Raw genomic sequence first — 17,303 nt, 5'->3', positions numbered from 1 at the left:
ACTTGCTGCTGAAAATGAAAGCCTGCTGCCTTCAGGACGAACTGCAAATCAATGTAAAAACAGATAAAAATCCTCACAACTGGGTCAGCAGACAACATCATGATAAATGGAGAAAAGGTTGAAGTTGTCAAGGATTTCATCTTGCTTGGATCCAAAATGAATGTTCATGGAAGCAGCAGTCAAGAGATCCAATGACATTCTGCACTGGGAAAATCTGCTATATGAAACCTCTTCAAAGTGCTGAAAAGCAAGGATGTCACTTTGAGGACTAAGGTGCCTGACCCATGAGATGGTATTTTCAATCGCCTCCTATGCATGCGAACGCTGGACATGGAATAAGGAGTCCCAAAGAAGAAGGGATGCATGTGGGCTGCGGTGCTGGAGAGAACAGCGGAAGGACCCTGGACCGGTAGAGCAACAAACAACTGCATCTTGGAAGAAGTAAGAGCTGTCTGCCCCTTGGAAACCAGGCTGGGGAGACTCGTCTCTCTTGCACGTTGGCCATGTTGGCGGGAGTGCCCTCAGGCTTGGTAAAGGAGAAGGGACAGTGTATAAGAAGAGCCTGGACAAGACGGACTTGGAAAGGGGCGCAACGTATCAACGACCGTGATGAAGGTACAAGGCTGGTGGTGCTTCATTCTGTGGTGCACAGGGTCACTAAGAGTGGGTCACTAGACTAAAATGTATAGAAAACTCCAGAGATGATTGCACAACTCCGCTTAAGATGACCAAACTATGAAGTTATGGTACGTGAATAAGATGCCAATAAAACTACTTAAAAAACAAACAAACTCAAATGCCAATACCGCCACAGCAAAAACACATACAACTCGGCTTACAAATGGGCCAAGGACCCTTCTATTCAAACAGCCAACAAATATAAGAGGTCTTCAAAAAGTTTGTGGAAAAATGGAATGAAAAGATACGGGAATTTTTCCACAAACTTTTTGAAGCTCCCTTACACATGAGATGCTGAGGCTCATGAGCCATTAGAGAAATACAAACCAAAACAACCGCGAGCTATCGCCTGAGCCCCGGCGAGATGACCAACAATCAGAAACAACAGGCGCTGGAAAGGTGTGGGAGAGTGGAACTTGGCAACCCCACTAGGAGGGCTGTACATGAACATGAGCATCGTGGAGAGTGGAACGGAACCCACTCCAGGGTTTCTCTCCTGACGCCGACAGATAACGTACACCCAGGTTCATCATCCCATCATTTGCCAACGCAAAAAGATAACCAACCTAAACGCCTAGCATCGGATGAACGGATAAACACACACACACACACACACACAATGCGAAAGAAAATGACGAAGACACAAACCATCTCTCAAAGCATAGATGAGCCTGAAGGAGACACAGTTGATGCGAGCCACTGCTATGAAAAGCCATGAACGATTTACTTTCTGTGACTGTTGCTCAGGCTGAGAAGGGGAGGGAAGAAAACCATGAACTAGAAGGCAGGCGTGTATTCACTTGGGTGAAGGGAAAGGAAACCCGCTATACGGAGGAGGTGGGCACATGACCAAGGCAAAGGAAGGCATGAGGAGGTAAGCACAGGGGAACAATGGTAAATGCTATTCCACATTCGATCCTGCATGACAGTAAGAGCAAACAGTAACTTACCAGGACACACAGGTAGGTTATGTTACGATGGACAGGTGCGGGATGGCATATGGGAGGACACCCTATGAGTTAGGTATAGGGTCTTCTTACATACTTGTTTGTAGGTGCTGCAAAGATACCCACGTATATATATCATAGAGCCTCCAGGGAGGAAGGCAGATGTGCACTGTTTAGCCATAACCAAAGACCTTAAGGGGCTGTCACTGAGGTTGAGGATTTAGGATCACAGTTTCAGGGGCATCTAAGTTAATTGGCAACACATAGTCCACAAAGACAATATTCTACACCCTACTTTTGTGAGAACCATCTAAGATACAACTACTGGTCTCTTCCCAACTAGAACAGAGCAGAGTGAAGAAGATTATCCATGACTCATGGAAGCAATCTAGTTCAAAAGACTAATGGACCACATGAGCCACAGCCTCCAACAGCCTGAGACCAGGAGAACCAGCTGGTCCCAGCTACATCGATCACTACGCTGATCAGGATCACAATAGAATTACTGGGGGGAAAACCTCAACATGGTGGTCCTTGCGCACCCTTTAGATGCCTCCCCGAGGCCACCTTTGCGCCCAACAACCGACAGGCCTGTGAGCAATGCACTCTGCAGATCAAGCAGAACCGCAGCGTGTGTCCAAAAGGGGAGCCCAGCGGGTAGGTAGTGGGAGGAGCGCCAGCACATGGATGGAGAGCCACCCACGCCGTGAAACAAACACGTGTGTCGATTGTGGAACGGGAAACTATTCCGTCTGGTTACTTGTACTCAAGGCACAATGAAAAAAGTTAAAGAGACAACGAATCACTGAATTGCCATTAAGGACAGGAGAGATCTGACAGAGCCCACCCATGACAGATTCAGTACCTACCAGATTTCTTTCGATGTCATGATCCGAGCTTAAGTCTAATAATTCCATCTTAAGTTCATCCTACAAAGGATGAAACAGCGAAAGTCAGACTTTTTCAGGCATGGTATGAGGCAGACTTGCTCTGCCACTTCCACCTAGACATCTGCCACTGCAACTGAGGGGACCTTCTTGCACGTCCTCGCCCGACGAGCTCCACAGCGAGGGCAGCAATGCAGTGCTAGCAAACAAACACTGCCGGCCTCTCTACACTCGTCATTTATCCCCGAAACCGCCACCAACAGACTCAACGACTGACTGAGAGGAAGTTTTATGCCCGAGACCAGGACACTGCCTCCTACAACCTATTGTGCCCATCCTTCCTCCCAGGACAGAGCGCCCCAGTCACTAGCAAACAGGATACGCCTGCTGCCCTTTGTTGACGGCGGTCAGAGAATTAACAAGGACTCCTTCTGCGAAGGACAAGAGTGGGAGATGGGCATGCCAACATCTGGCACTCAGCACTTAATCGGTGAAAAATTATTTGCAAGGTCTTAAAGCTCCTATAAGCCAAGAACCTGGCCAGGAGCTTTGTTATTCTTGAACACCAGAGGGAGGTCCCTTCACGGCACTTGCTAACAGGGTAACTGAAAACCACTCACGGCCAGAGTCCAACTGCAGTCACTGCAACCCTAAGGGGCAGGCTGGGACTGGCCTGTTCAGTTACGGAGGCTGTAACTCTTTAGGGGAGCAGAAAGCCTGCCTCTCTCTCTCCCTTGGAACAGCTAGTGGTATTTTGAACTGCTGACCACCCCGATCGCAGCCACCAGGGCTCCTCAGGAGTGTGCTGGCTGCCTGGGAAGAGGAATGGGAGAGCATAGTGCTCCACCAAGTATCAAGATATGGTTCCTACCCTTCAAAGAAATTCTCGAATGCCATCTCAGCTGTACAACTGGACACCTGACCTAAGCAGCAACTGTTTGGAGAACGTTCCAGGGAAGAGCTATCCTGAGCACCATCCAGTTACCTCCTTCAACCCCATTTTCGGAGGCACTACAGGTTGGAAACCCAAGCCGTGACCCTGATACTTTCCTTTAGTTCGAAGGCTCGTAGGGATTTATCTTCGGAAGAAATCGCGGCAGCAAGCTGCTCTGAAAGAGACACTGGCTTTCGAGATTGAAGGATCCGAGGGAGGCTCTCGTGGAGACATGAGTCCTCCTCCTCTTCCGCTGTGCTGGCCAAGTCCTCCAAATCAGACTGAGACCCACTGCCAGGAAGACTGAGGTCTGCGGCCACCAAGTTTTCCCCTAAAATCGCCCGGTGCGCTGCTGAAGTGTCACCTGCCGATGAACCACGATTCTTCTCTGCCTGTTCCAAACGGGCAAGTCTGGTACTCTCCTTCGTTGCCGTTTGGCTACTTACACTCAACAGACACACGGTCCGGGGCTTCTCCACGGAGTCTTTGGGACTATCAAAAACATAAGAGAGAGTCTCTCTTCAGACACTGTTTGAAAGAGAACCGAAAAAGGATCACCTACATTATGCAATACTTTGGAAGGAACCACTCAGAGAAGGGAGATGGGGCGACGCGAACCCTCCGAGGGATCACAGTGACCAGACCTTGGCGTCCCCCCGGGGAGGCTGCCTCTACCGGCGAGCAGTCGGCTTTAGCGGTTCTGAGACTGACGTTAGTGCGCCGGAGCAGAATGACTACAAGCGGACGCAGCGTTCAGAGCTAGCCTGAATATTAACACTGGGGGATGTAGAGGAAACAGCCTCGCGCTAATTGTACATTCACTTTAGTTACACATCATAGCTAAGTCACGCCTATTTTCATAAACAAAACATTCATTTAGAAAGATTGATTTTGGATGGGCATATGGATTGTGATAAGAGTTGTACGAGCCCCCAATAAAACGATTTAAAAAATCAAGAAAATAAAGGAAGATTGATTTTATCCCAAGCTCAGGTCTTTACTGGAACTGCTGTCAGGTTCGTCATCAGTTTCCCAGGGCACAGCCACTGCACTTCAAGGTATCTGGAGTCCAGACAATCTTGAATGCACACAAGTGGAAGGCGTATCTATAACACTGGGATAACCGTCCTACCGTTTGTCACTGCCATTCCAGGGTTGTGAGAAGAGACAGATTCATGACACCCAACGTTCACAGTGCTAAGGGATTTCACAGAGAATTAACGACTACCAATGGTTAAACCTCTCCTACGTTTCTTTGCCTTTTGCTTTTTGATCCCCTTGTACTGATCCCAAACCAGCAGTGACCGTGGCTCAGGTCAAAGAGCGTTTTCTCAGTGGGGAAGGGGTCAAAGCAAAACGACTGGAAGAGCAACTCACAAGGCACCCAGCTTCAAATACAGCCAAGAGGGCGCTTTCTCCAGGAACTAATTCTAGAGCCGTGGTTCTCAATCTTCCTCATGCCGCGACCCTTTCATGCAGTTCCTCATGTGGTGGGGACCCCCAACCCTAACATTATTTTCACTGCTACTTCATCCCTGTCATTTTGCTACTGTGATGAATCAGACGACCCCTGTGAAGGGTTGTTCAACCTCCAAAGGGGTCGCGACCCACAGATTGAGAACCGCTGTTCTAGAGGGAGAGATTTCAGGGACATACAGTATCTAAGTTTGAATGCTGACTCCATCATTTACTAGCTGTTTGTAATACAGAAAGAACATGGCCTGCCCAGTGGAATTACTGTGATGAGCACGTGAGATGACGCATATCAAGTGTTTAGCAGAATGCCTTCTGCAGAGAAACCATTCAACAAACCTTAACTTTTAGTAATATTAAAGAGCTCTTGGGGCATAGGGGTTACAAGTTGGGCTAATTGCAAGGTCTGCAGTCTGAAACCACCATCCACTCCATGTGAGAAAGACGGGGCTTTCTACTCCTGTAGAGTTCTATCTCAGAAACCCACAGGGACAGTTCTACCCTGTCCAAGAGGGTCACAGTGAGCCAGCATGGACTGGATAGCAAGGAGTTCAACTGTATTGTTACTGACAGCATGTGATTTATATTTTTTTCCCCTAAAATAAATAAAGTGTAAAGATCCAAGTTTATGGTTAAAAAAAGACACTCACTGCCACTAAGTCCCTGCAGGACTGGGACCTTACAGGACAGGGGAGAACTACCCTGTGGGTTCCCGAGACTGTGACTCCATCTCTCATGGAACATAGAGTGATTTTGAACTGCCAACCTTGAGGTTAGCAGCCCAACGCGTAACCACTATATCACCAGGGCTCGCTCTCCCAGCTGAGCTGTCAAAAGAAGCACACTTTCACTGAAGCAAGCGCTTCAATCCTGACTCCAACACAGCTGGGTAGCCTTGGGCAAGTTACTAACCTCTCTGTCTCCATTTCCTCATGTGTCAAAGGAAGGAAAGATCAGCACCTACCTCCTGGAACTGCTGGGAGGATTAAGCATGTTAATGGGTATAAAGCTGTGAGGTATGGCATGAAGCCCTAGGTATTCTAGAAGAGAGGTGAGATAAACAGTCACTATAGTTCAACACCGCGTAAGACATTAGTTACCATCACGTTAGGGCTGAGAAGTGCGTTGCCATTCCTGCACTTGGAGGCAGGGGGATACTCACATGAAGTACAGTAGCAATCGATCAAGATAAACGTATACCTACCTAATAGAACAGGCATCATATATGTACAGATACGGCATCTAGAAGCTAAAGTTAAATACCAGACGTGTTGCTCTTCACTCATTCCAGCTTGCAGCAACACTACAGGGTGGAGGAGCTGCTCCCCGAGCCCCTACGCTGGACCCCTTGCTGGAAGCACACGGTCCCATCTTTCTCCCGCAGGGCGGAACTTTGGGAGCGCAGCTGAGCACTTCACCACTGCGCCACCAGAGCTCCTAAGTTAATATGCCGCCTGGGTGACGACACTGGGTGGGGCAAGATTTCTATCTTTTCCAAGGTCTGACACCTTGTAGTTGAGTCTATTTTCCCCACAGGGGTTTAGCATGCCTGCAGAGAGCTGGGACCAGAAACATGAAGGACCAGACAGCGTTCCCACCTTAAAAAAAAAAAACACCAACCCAATCTTAGGTGGTTTCCCACGAGCCAAGAAGGAAGAGCAGTTCCACAGAGCTCCCCTCCATAGGAAGTCCATCTTGAAAGCCCTTTAACCCTGTGACTCATCCCAGTTAAGAAGACAACACTTCACCTTAGATCATCCGGGAGGCCGTCATCTGACTTGGAAGCACACAAACTGGACAACGACTCCGAAGGGCTGGGGACACTGGCCACGCCATCATCCACCTCAGACGCCGCCATCATGCTCTGCACATCCAAGCACAAATGAAGGGCTACACATGTCAAAATATTCACACAAAAGTGCCTCCCCCACCCCCATCCTAGAATACCCACTCAAGAGTTGTCCCGGGAAATGACAAAAACAAATAAGCAAGCCCAAAATACCCCCCCAGTGGTGAAAGAAGCCATTGCAAAGGGTCCCCATGGGCATCCATCAGTGGGTAGGTATATTTTTATATATGGAGCTGGGCCTCCGTGCGAAGCTTTTATTTTCACTTTGGGCAGAAACATTTAAAATAAATGACCACAGCCTGTGAGATCCTTCCAAATAGTCCACCTCCTTCCTTGTCTTGTCTCATATCATTTATACAATGAAAAGATGCCGAGCTTGGCCTAATGTCAACAATAGCTCACGTTTATAAATCATTTTCTGGCTGTCCCATTCAGAGCATTCACCATTAATTCAAGTGAAGCTTGTCTGGAGGTATTTTGTGGGAGCGAGAGCAGGGGACCCCGACCCAAGGGCCTTTTATCAGGTCACTGTGTCCCTCCCATGTGGGCAGGTTTTGCTAACCACTGAATGAAGAATGTGATCGGCTCAGAGCGACCCCACAGGGCAGGGGAGCATTCGCCCTGGTGGGTTTCTTTACAGAAGAGCCTCCTCTTTCTCGATGGTGGAAGCATGCTTACTATAAACATGGAAATGAGAAGAAAACCGGGGTGACAGAGCGCCCCCCCCCCAAAGGCCTTTCTTCGATCAAAAGGTCTATGCTGCAGAGCAGACCTGGGGCCTCCGTGGTGGGAAGAAAGGCAAAAAAGACTAGGGGGGGCTGGAAGTATTTATTTTAGTAGCTCACGGGGTGGGGGGAGGGAACCTTCGGGAACCTTGAAGAGCGGGCACCTAAGGTGTGGAGGCTGTGTCACCAGCCAGACACCGTCCGTGCCTCAGTTTCCCACACATACAAAGCAGCGGGGAGAAGCGGCCCTAGATCGCCATGACTGCTCCCTCGGGTGCAAACACCCTGAATCCAACAGAGCCCCGGGCCGGCGGTGCTCGACGCCCCGTAAGGGGAACTCGGGGGTCCCGGGTCAGATCCAAGTGCGTGGCTCCAGGCTGGAGGCCGGGTAGCCCAGTGCGTCAGGACCAAGCCCCGCACCGCAGCCCGGCCCAGCGGCCCCACCGGCAAAGCGGCGGCGCAGGAACGGCGCGTCCCCGGAGAGCTGGGGACGGACGGCAGGGACAATGGGGGCAGCCAGCGCCGGGTGGCCACAGCCCCCGCCCCAGGGGACTGCTGAGCCGGCGGCGTTCTCCGGGCCGAGCCCCTGCCAGACCTCCGCCCCGCCCCCCGCCCCACTTCTAGGCCAGGACCCGGGCCCGCGCCCTCGCAGCCCCCTCCACGCCCCCTCCCCGGGCCCCCGCCCCCGGCCCGCGGGCCCCCCCCCGCGCCCCCCCTCTCGCGTCCGCGCGCAAGCCCGGCACACACCTCCGGCGCCGCGCGCCCCGGGAATGAAGGGGGGAGGGACAGGACGCACCTGAGCGGGCGGAGCGGGGGGAGGGGGCGGCCAGCGCGGGGGGAGGGGTCGAGCTCCGGCCCGCGCGCGACACCGCCCACTTCCGGCGGCACGAGCGAAAGGGGGCGAGGCCCGCGCCGTGGGAGGAGAGGCCGCGGTGGCTCCGCGCCGCCCCCGATGGCGCCTCCTGGCGGCGAGAGGCGGGACCGCTTAGGACCTCGGGCTGCTGCCGGAGACCGCGGAGACAGCAGTGGACTCCCCGAGGGCACCGGGCCGGAGCGGGCTCGGACCGCGAGGAGGAGGGAGTCCTGCTGGGGGGAGGACGCCCTCAAGGACAGTGACAGGGAAACTCGGGCTCATCGCGCTCAGAGAGAGAAGGTGATTGGAAAGGTCGGGACTGAGATGCCCGTGGGCGAAGACGCCATGAAGAAGCACCCGATGGAGAGGGGGGCCCTCTCGAAGATGCTCCGGCCCGTGGAGCCCCGGGAGGAAAGCCCAGCCAGCCCGTAGGCCCCTCGGTAAGCCGAGGATGCCCGAGGGGGCCGGCCCCTGGGCCGCCGGTGGCTCCCGGGCCGTCCGGCCCGGCCCGCAGGACCCGCCGCTGATTGGCTGTGTCCTCGGGCCGGAAGTGACGCAACTGTCACCGGCGGCTCCGGCTCCCGGGAAGTCGAGAGTTTCCGCAGGGAGGCGGCGGCGGCGGCTGGGCGGGTGAGTTGGGAACTAGGTGGATGCTGGAAGTGCGAGTGGCCTGGAACGGAGGGGCCTGGGAGCGCGGGAGCTGCCGAGAGGGCGCCTGCAGTCCTGGGGCGGGGGAACCCTGGGAGACGGGCCGCCGAGTCTTGGGTTCAGGATAGCAGGGGACCCTCACAGGAGAGTGGCACCTTGCAGGAGCCATCGGGGCCCAGGAGCACCAGCGACTGGTTTCGAGGAGCACGGGATGGGGCGTCTGCAAAAAAGACAGTCGTTTGGAAGCGGACTGTTGGACTGCGGGCTGCCCGTAGTTATTCCCCACCTCGTGCAACTAGGAGCTTGTCAAGATAGGCCTAGGCGCTGGGCACGGCGGAGAGTTGCTTTCTGAGGGTACGTAAGGTCCCATTCCCAGAAGCTTGAAGGGTCAAAGTGGTGGTGTGTGCCATGCTAGACAAGGAAGAGGTCAGGTTCCTCCTGCCTTCCCAGAAAACGAGGGTGGGACCCACTGAGACTGAAGGAACCTGTCTAGACCGGTCACTATCTGGCAATTGAACAGGATTTTGTTTTGCTGTGTAGACTAGGAGAAACTGGAATATCCTGGGGCACCTGAGGTTGCTGGAAGGCAGAGGGGAGCTGGAGAGGGGCTGTGCCCAAGAGACCATGACAGGTGGGATGGCTTGGGGGAGGGAAGGCGTGGCGTGACATCTCTCCTATTCCTAGTTCTCAATAAAACACCCCCCTTGGTGGTAATGCTTAGCGAGCAGAGGCCTTAAAAAGATCCCAACCACCAATAAGGACACACATACCTTGCCCACTGCATAGCCTGCCCCTGCTCCTGCCCCAGGGTTGCCCACCAGTTCTCACTTGGCCTTTGGCTCAGGGCTCCTAAAACCCAATCAAAGCTAGGGCCGCAGTCCCAGGTCTGGACCCTGCTCTCTCTCCCACACACCTGCGGATCTAGTTTAGGGCGCTAGCTCTTCAGTGCCACTGTCGAGTCGTTTTCTTCCACCCTGGAAAGCATACCTGATCAGGTTCATGCACGTTTGGGAGCTTTCCTCCGCCTTTTGCCCTCAGTGACTTCCCTTGGCCTCCTGACAAAAATACACAAACGAAGTTATCGCCTACATTTTCAGGCGAGGGTTTTGTTAAGAACTCAAATCCTCTTCTAAGCCATCGGGAGGAGCCCTGGTGGCATGAGTGGTTACATGTTGGGCTGCTAACCGCATGGTCACCAGTTCAAAGCCACTAGCCACTCTGGGGAAGATTGGACTTTCTACGCCATTGAAGAGGGAGTCTCAGAAACCCACAGGGGTAATTCTACCCTGTCCTATGAGTCTGATGGTGGGGTGGGGGGGAGTATGGTAGTTGAGACACAAAGTTGGATTTCTGGGGCCTATACTGATTTGACCTCCCTGTACCAAGTCTGTCACTTATTTTCAATCCTGGGCAATGACTCTTGATCTTTGATCACGGGTCCTGGAACTCAGGACTAAGCTCTGCTTGTCTGTCGGGGTAGATGGAAGACTTGTTTCTTCTGTTCCTGGGTCCACAGGTCTGCAGGCTGCGCTCAGAGCTCGGAGCCCCCTCTCCTCACGGTGACAGGGATGCCTTTTCTCCACTTGCACAAAATGAGCATGAGGCGGTTAGCCAGACCAGGAGCTCAGTCTCACACAGACTCCAGGTGGGAATGGGATCCAGCGGGGGGGCAAGTTCAGGGACTGAGAAGTCCGCTGGGGAAAGCTTTGAGGGAGAGGGTGTCCTGAAGGAGATGCTCGATTCAGCCAGTAATTTGTAGTGGAGCGTGTGCTTTGAATCTTTTTGGTGGCAAGAATGGGAAGGGGTAGCTTGAGGCCTGCTAGCAGCTACAGCTCTGCTTGTACTGGTGTTGAGCCGTCGAGCCCCAGGGAGCCACCCATTGCGATAAGGACTGGAGCATACTCCTAGAGTCACCTGGGGGGCTGAGTCTTACTGGGACAGAATAAGCATGAAAAGAGAGATAGAGAGAGAGAAAATATCAAGTAATTCAGAAGAGTAGATCAGGGATTTCCAGGTCTTCCTGTCAGATCCCAGTAGGTATTAACTCTTTTTTCTCCGGTACCTTTTCTTTGTCTGCAGCTTACTGCTCTGATGCCGAAGGGGAGGCCTGAAGTGCCACACTTGGAAGCCCCCCTGGGCCTGCCCTCCTGCCCCTGGCTGGAATTAGCCGGACTCTTCTTACTGGTTCCCTGGGCCATGGGCCTGACAGGGACAGGAGGGCCTGCAGCCCTGAGTCCTGGGGGGCTCAGCTGGGCTGTGCATCTGCGTGGTCCAGAAGGTGAGGGAAAGGAAGAGGCTCTGGAGCAGCGAGCAGAGGCTTTGGCTCAGGCTGCAGGGCTGGTGAACGCTGGGCGCATTGGGGAGCTCCACGGGCACTACCTCTTTGTCCAGCCAGCCGGGCCCAAGCAGGACCAGCAGGGAGAGGCCATTAGGCAGCGGGCAGAGGCTGTGCTGGCCGGGCATGAAGCCGTGCACTGGCACTCGGAGCAGCGGCTGTTAAAGCGAGCCAAACGCAGCATCCACTTCAATGACCCCAAGTACCCGCAGCAGTGGCACCTGGTAAGTCCAGTGCTGCGGTCGCAGTGTTTCCCTTCCAGTGGGCACGTTCTGGGTGTCCAGTTCTGTGGTAGGATTTAATTGGGTTTGGGTGAAGGTTTACAGAGCCATTTCGGTCCCCATTCAATGTTTTCTACCACGTTGTTCATTGGCATTGACTATGTGCTTCACGGTGCACGCACATGCTTTCTGTCTCCATCCTGGGGCTTCCATTGCCATTAAGCTCATTTCCCTGCCTTACAATCTCATCTCTGTGATACAGTCATGCTTCACGGCAGTGGTCTCATATTAAAAAACAAACAAAACCCCACTGGCATGGAGTTGATTCTGACTCACAGGGCCCCTACATAAGGGTGTCCAAGACCGTGAACCCTCACAGGCAGCCTCATCTTCACTCCTTTAGAGGAGCTGGTGGGTTTGAACTGCCGACCTTGCAGTTAGCAGCTCAGAGCCCAACCCAGAGCACCACTCGGGCGCCTTTCGGTCTTGGATAGGTGCTTTCTTATTTGTTCGTCTGCTTGTTTTTAAGTACTGTGTCTTTTGTTATTGCACACCGAGTCACACCAATTCCAGTTTCTTCGGGGATGTCGGTCACGGTGACGGCCTTCTGCGAGTTGTGCGAGTTCCCTCGCCGTCCTTGACTGGGTTGCTCCGCTTCCGTTAGCACGCACTCGGTGCCGCTTAAGTTTCCTACCGAGTCTGTGCAGTTGCTGTTGTCAATTCAGTCCCATAGAGATAATTCTTTAACAAGCATGCAGAATGCTCGAGGAATATATATCTAGTCTTTACGCTAACCTATTGTTTGGTTTAAGACTTCAAGGGATATTTGAGGTATAAGGTTTATCCCAGGCACTGCTTTCGGGAATCCATCCAGGCTCCTGGCTCTAGAAAGTCTGGAGTTCAGTAGATTTCGACGCTCTGTTCCACATTTCCGCCTTTTTGATCAGGACTCTGATAGGAAATCTTAGGTCAAAATGTTCGGTGAAGGAAATCGGGCACCCTCTTATTGCTCCCGGGCTCCCGGTAAATGGGTCGGTTGCGGATGGAGGCCATTAGCTACGCGTTCCATTTCCTCCTCGTATTCGCATATTGCTGATTCTTTCTAAAGGAGCACTGTACTTACAGGGGATGTTATTTTGGAGCCAGTTCATTCTTTAGCTGCACGGTGACCTCAGCAGTTCAGAAGAGTATCTGAGGGCAGTAGCTTTGAAAAGTGCTCCTGTCTCAGCCAGTTCACTGACGGTTGGATTTTCCTCTCGTATCGTGGCTCTGATGAGAACGTCCAGTAGTGTGAGCCAGACACCACCTAGTTCTGGCCTCAGAATAGACTGTTGTCCTGTGGACTCGTTTCTTCTTTGAGTCTCTGGTCTCCTTCCTTCTTTTTTCACCCTGGGCAAGTGCAGACCAATGGTTAGCTCTAAGAACATGAACTACATCATGCCAGCTGACAGATGTCCTACAGGACTGTGGCCCAAATACTTCAGATTCAGAAAGCCCATCCCATGAGGTATTTGTGTATGTCGAAGAAGTATCTTTAACTGCCTCCGATGTGCTGTTTTAGATGTATGCATACACCTACCTTGGTGCATACCTCAGGAAAGTCCCAGTTCAGACATGCACAGGCTTATAGGTCTCTGATCAGTGGACAGCTGCAGACAAGGTCTCTCATTGATACACTTAGTCTTATTAGTGTTGTTTGCTGCAGTCAATTCCGACTCTGGCCACCCCGAGGCCCAACAGAACCCAGCCTGCTCCAGCGCCATCCTCACTACTGTTCCACCAAGGAGGGGTCCCCCTTGATACATGTCCCAAGAATACGGGATGCAGTCTCACCATGCTGCCTGTTAAGGAGCATTCTGCCTGTACTTCTGAGGCAGATTTCTCTGGTCTTTTTGGCAGTCCGTGGTACTTTCAATGGTCTGCCCCAGCACTGTGATTGGAATTCAAGTACATATGCACTTACCGCTACCGCGGCACGTGTGCATACACACGCACACATGCAGGGAACCCTAGTGGTGCCGTAGTATGGGGGACCAGCCCCCACAATCGAATGGCCCAAGGGGCGGTTGTATAATTAAGGAGTGAAACTAATGAGACATCAGACAAGATAAGACGTGCAACTGCTCACCTCTGGGAGGGCCACAATCTCCTCAGCCAGGCCCGCGCAGAGAGAGCGAGTACATTTCCAGTCATGGCTGATAAGCACTTAGGAAGTGCAAGCCCCCCTGATTACATCATAACCGGAAGGGGTTGTTCCCTAGGCAGAAGTGCAATAGGAAGGGGGGGCACTGGGGTCTACATGTGACAAGATGGGTGGACTCTAAGCTCAAGATGGCAGCCTAATCTTGATTCTCCTTCAGGGGAACAATCCACTATCCTTATCAGAAGGGAGCGGCCCCCACCTAGGGTAGGACAGACTACAGGGTCTGCTTGCTCTAGATAACTGATAACCTTTAAGCAGTTGACCTCCAACTGTACAGCCACCAAGCATGCAAGCAGCACCTTAGGTCTGGCATCTGATGTGGGTGGACAGCCTGCCTGGGGAATAACCTTGGGGAATCCCATACAGTAGGCTGAGGACTGGGCTGCTAAGTGACAGGTCTGTGATTGAATCTGCTGCTGTCCTGAGGAAGAGAGAGGAGGTAGTCCTCCATAAAAGTGTCCAGACTCAGAAACTGTAGGGAGCAGTCTGTCCTGCCCTATTCAGTCAATAGGAGTCAAACTGAACCCAGCAGGAGTCATCTGTACACACACATGCCTGCAGACATTCAGGGATATAAGCGGCACCTCGGGTGGGGTTGTTTTTGCTGCTTCAGAATTGCATATGCCACAGTGATCACCAGCAGACCCTTTTTCTCCAGAGTCTCCATCTCCCTTGTCAAGTGGTATACCGTACCCTCATTCGGTGTGGCCTTTCCCAGCTCCAAAAACACCAGGTGCTTACCAGCTGGAGAGGAAGCCCCTCCCCCTGAGGCTTCTGTGGGATTTTGACTGACTGGCTCTTCAGTCACCCTACATGCTACCTGCGGCCTTCAAGTGGGCCTCTGCCCCCACCCCCCACACCCCACCCCGGTACTCTGCTAGGGAGCCAGAACCGGGGAGCCTGGGCTCAAACTCTAGCTCTGCCATTGACTAGCATGTGCCTTCAGCAGCTCTGGTGGTGCTGTGCGTTAGGCATTGGGCTGCTGACTGCAGGGTCAGGGGTTCAAACCCACCAGCCTCTGAGGGAGAAAGATGAAGCTGTCTGCTCCCACAAAGGATTACAGGCTCAGTGACCCTATAGAAGGAGGCCACGATAAGCCTGAATCAACTTGATGGCATTGGGCTTGATGGTTTGCGTTTGGCTTGGGGACAAGCAGCTCAAACTCTCTGGGCCTCAGTTTTCCCATCTGTGCGATGGAGGTTGTAATAGCACCCAGCTAGCAGAGTCATGGTTAGGACAGGCACTGGGGTGAAAAGCCCTGAGGGCAATGGCAGACCTGCCAACGTTGTTGGCAGTCATTCTGTTGCCCCTCCTTCCCATTGCTCTCCTTTCACCTTGTATCACCAGTGAGTGACACCGAACTTGGCGGGGAACCAAAGCTCTCCCCTGTGTCCCCTTCCTAGATCCTGTCCCCACCTCTGCTCCTTGGCAGACCACCTCCCGGGGATGCCAGGGGTGGGAGGGCTGCGTCTCCCTGTGCTGTGTGTCCTCGGAAACTGCCCCTGACCCGCTCTCTCCTTCAGAACAACCGGCGCAGCCCCGGCCGGGACATCAACGTGACAGGTGTATGGGAGCGCAACGTGACCGGGCGCGGGGTGACTGTTGTAGTAGTGGACGACGGGGTGGAGCACACCAGCCAGGACATTGCCCCCAACTACGTGAGTGGCAAGGGGGTGGGGGGCGGGGAGACACAGACCTTCCTCTCCTGGTACATGCTGCCTCCTTGGTACTGCTGCCGGCTTGCCCCCTTCCCCGGAGATCTTTGAGCCAAACAAAAGGAGGGGTGGAGGCCTGTCCCAGTGCCCAGTGTCCCCACCAGCGTTCCAGACTTGCTAGCTTCAGGGGGACCTTTCCAGTCATTTGTGCCCTGTTTTCTGAGCCGTCCTATAGTAGCTAGGAGAAGAGTTTCCTGGGAGCGGTGGCACTTGGCTGTTTGGTGCAGTGCACCCGCTCCCTGCCCCCCACGTCCCGCGCTCCTGCATCTTGTATCCGAGTGATCTGTGGAGAAGCATGGGGCCTCCACTCCCGGTCTCTCTCCACGAGCTGCAGGCCCGCCCTTCTTCTACCATCGAATGATTACATACCGCGTCCCCCCACCCCCCCGCCATATTTCAGAGCCCCGAGGGCAGCTATGATCTCAACTCTAATGACCCAGACCCCATGCCTCACCCAGATGTGGAGAACGACAATCACCACGGCACGCGGTGTGCGGGTGAGATCGCGGCAGCGCCCAACAACAGCTTCTGTGCGGTGGGAGTGGCCTACGGCAGCCGCATTGCAGGTAAGGGCCACTGCCTTCGGTGGACTGAGGACCTGGTCCCTGCCCGCCCTTGCCGAAGCATTGGTTTCCCACCCTCAACCCTCAGCTCAGAGCCAAAAGGGTAGCCTGGTGTTCACTGGCCGCCCAGGTGGTGTATGTGTTGGGCTGCTAACCACAGGGTCGGCTGTTTGGAGCCAGCAGCTGCTCCCCAGGAGAAAGATGGGCCCTGTACTTCCGTAAGGAGTTGCAGTCTGAGGAACCCACAGGGGCAGTTCTACCCTGTCCCATAGGGTCTGTGTGCGGTTGGTGAGTCTTTCAGGACAAATCAGTGTGTTGATATTCTCAGTGCACTCATTTTTCTAACTTGTTGGTCAGCAAAAACCAACAGCGTAGAACATAAGTAAAAGTGCCAGTGCTGGGAGGTGGTGGGGAGGCCCCAGCCCCCACCCGCCTCTCCTTCCTCTGCCCCCGATTGTGCCCTACTGATGGCCCTGGCAGGTCACTGTAATGAGTCCTTTGAGTCAGCTAGGAGCCCGGCTGGCTCTGTGGGCTAGGTGCTAGGCTGCTAACCTCAAGGTCGGTGGTTCAAACCCAACAGTGGTTCCAAAGGAAAAAGCTGGGGCAGTCTGCTCTCATAAGACTGACCACTTCAGAAATCCCACAGCAGTCTCCTCTGTCCTATGAGGTTGCTGGGGGTCCGAATCAACCAACAGCAGCGGTTATTTGGAGTCAGACACAATTCATGGTAGCATGCTCACCTCAACCCTGCTTGGTGGTCCTCATGGGGGGAGCCCGGCCACGAGAGCAGGAGAGAGCCTGGGTCCGAGAGCAGGAGGAAGCCCCCCCTTTATTGCTAACCAAGGGTTATATCTCATTTGGGGGACATGATTACAGGTAACCACATGTCACAGGAAGGGGCAGTACAATAGGCATACACATCATAGGAAGGGGATGTATGATAGACACAAGCGTGACAGGAAGGGGATGAGCTACGGGTGTGCCCATAGGAATGGGAAGATCTAGGGGTGTACATGTGACAAGACGGGCGGACCCTAGATTCATGATGGCGGCCTAACCTCAGTCATCCTAGGGCGAGTTTGACCTCTCTGGGGTCTCCTACAAGGAAACAGTCATCTACTATCCTTGTCAGAAGGGAGTGGGCCCTATTTGTTGTGGGATAAACAGTGGTGTCTGCTTGCTCTGGATGGCTGATAGCTCTTAGGGAGATAACCCCTGACCTACTTCTGATGACCTCCAAGTGTATAGTCATTTGCAAGCAGCTAAGTTTAT

General features: G+C 53.4%; 2 protein-coding genes across 5 annotated transcripts in view; one reads left to right on the top strand and one right to left on the bottom strand.

Moving 5' to 3' along the window:
• RNF214 (ring finger protein 214) overlaps positions 1-8,846 on the bottom strand; it is a 26,445-nt gene extending 17,599 nt beyond the window's left edge. The window contains 7 exon segments of the mRNA XM_075546646.1: positions 2,495-2,554; positions 2,611-2,621; positions 3,448-3,491; positions 3,493-3,544; positions 3,547-3,938; positions 6,668-6,783; positions 8,241-8,846. Coding sequence (XP_075402761.1) covers positions 2,495-2,554; positions 2,611-2,621; positions 3,448-3,491; positions 3,493-3,544; positions 3,547-3,938; positions 6,668-6,780 — 672 coding nt within the window. The 5' untranslated portion in view covers positions 6,781-6,783; positions 8,241-8,846.
• The window catches only part of PCSK7 (proprotein convertase subtilisin/kexin type 7), a 27,604-nt gene continuing 18,818 nt past the window's right edge, over positions 8,518-17,303 (top strand). Inside the window, exons 1-6 of one of the 4 annotated variants that reach the window (XM_075546641.1) lie at positions 8,890-8,976; positions 9,535-9,625; positions 10,511-10,639; positions 11,074-11,553; positions 15,277-15,411; positions 15,869-16,034. In XM_075546641.1, the coding sequence (XP_075402756.1) occupies positions 11,086-11,553; positions 15,277-15,411; positions 15,869-16,034 (769 nt within the window). In that variant the 5' untranslated portion in view covers positions 8,890-8,976; positions 9,535-9,625; positions 10,511-10,639; positions 11,074-11,085. Of the gene's footprint in view, positions 8,787-8,861; positions 8,977-9,100; positions 9,349-9,534; positions 9,626-10,510; positions 10,640-11,073; positions 11,554-15,276; positions 15,412-15,868; positions 16,035-17,303 lie in introns of those variants that run through there. The other 3 variants (XM_075546643.1, XM_075546642.1, XM_075546644.1) reach the window with 3 other exon arrangements.

The sequence above is a fragment of the Tenrec ecaudatus genome, chromosome 4 (genome assembly GCF_050624435.1).
Source record: "Tenrec ecaudatus isolate mTenEca1 chromosome 4, mTenEca1.hap1, whole genome shotgun sequence".
Classification (NCBI taxonomy): Eukaryota; Metazoa; Chordata; class Mammalia; order Afrosoricida; family Tenrecidae; genus Tenrec; species Tenrec ecaudatus.
The sequence above is the reverse complement of the archived record's forward strand: the minus strand, read 5'-3'. Positions and strand labels throughout refer to the sequence as shown.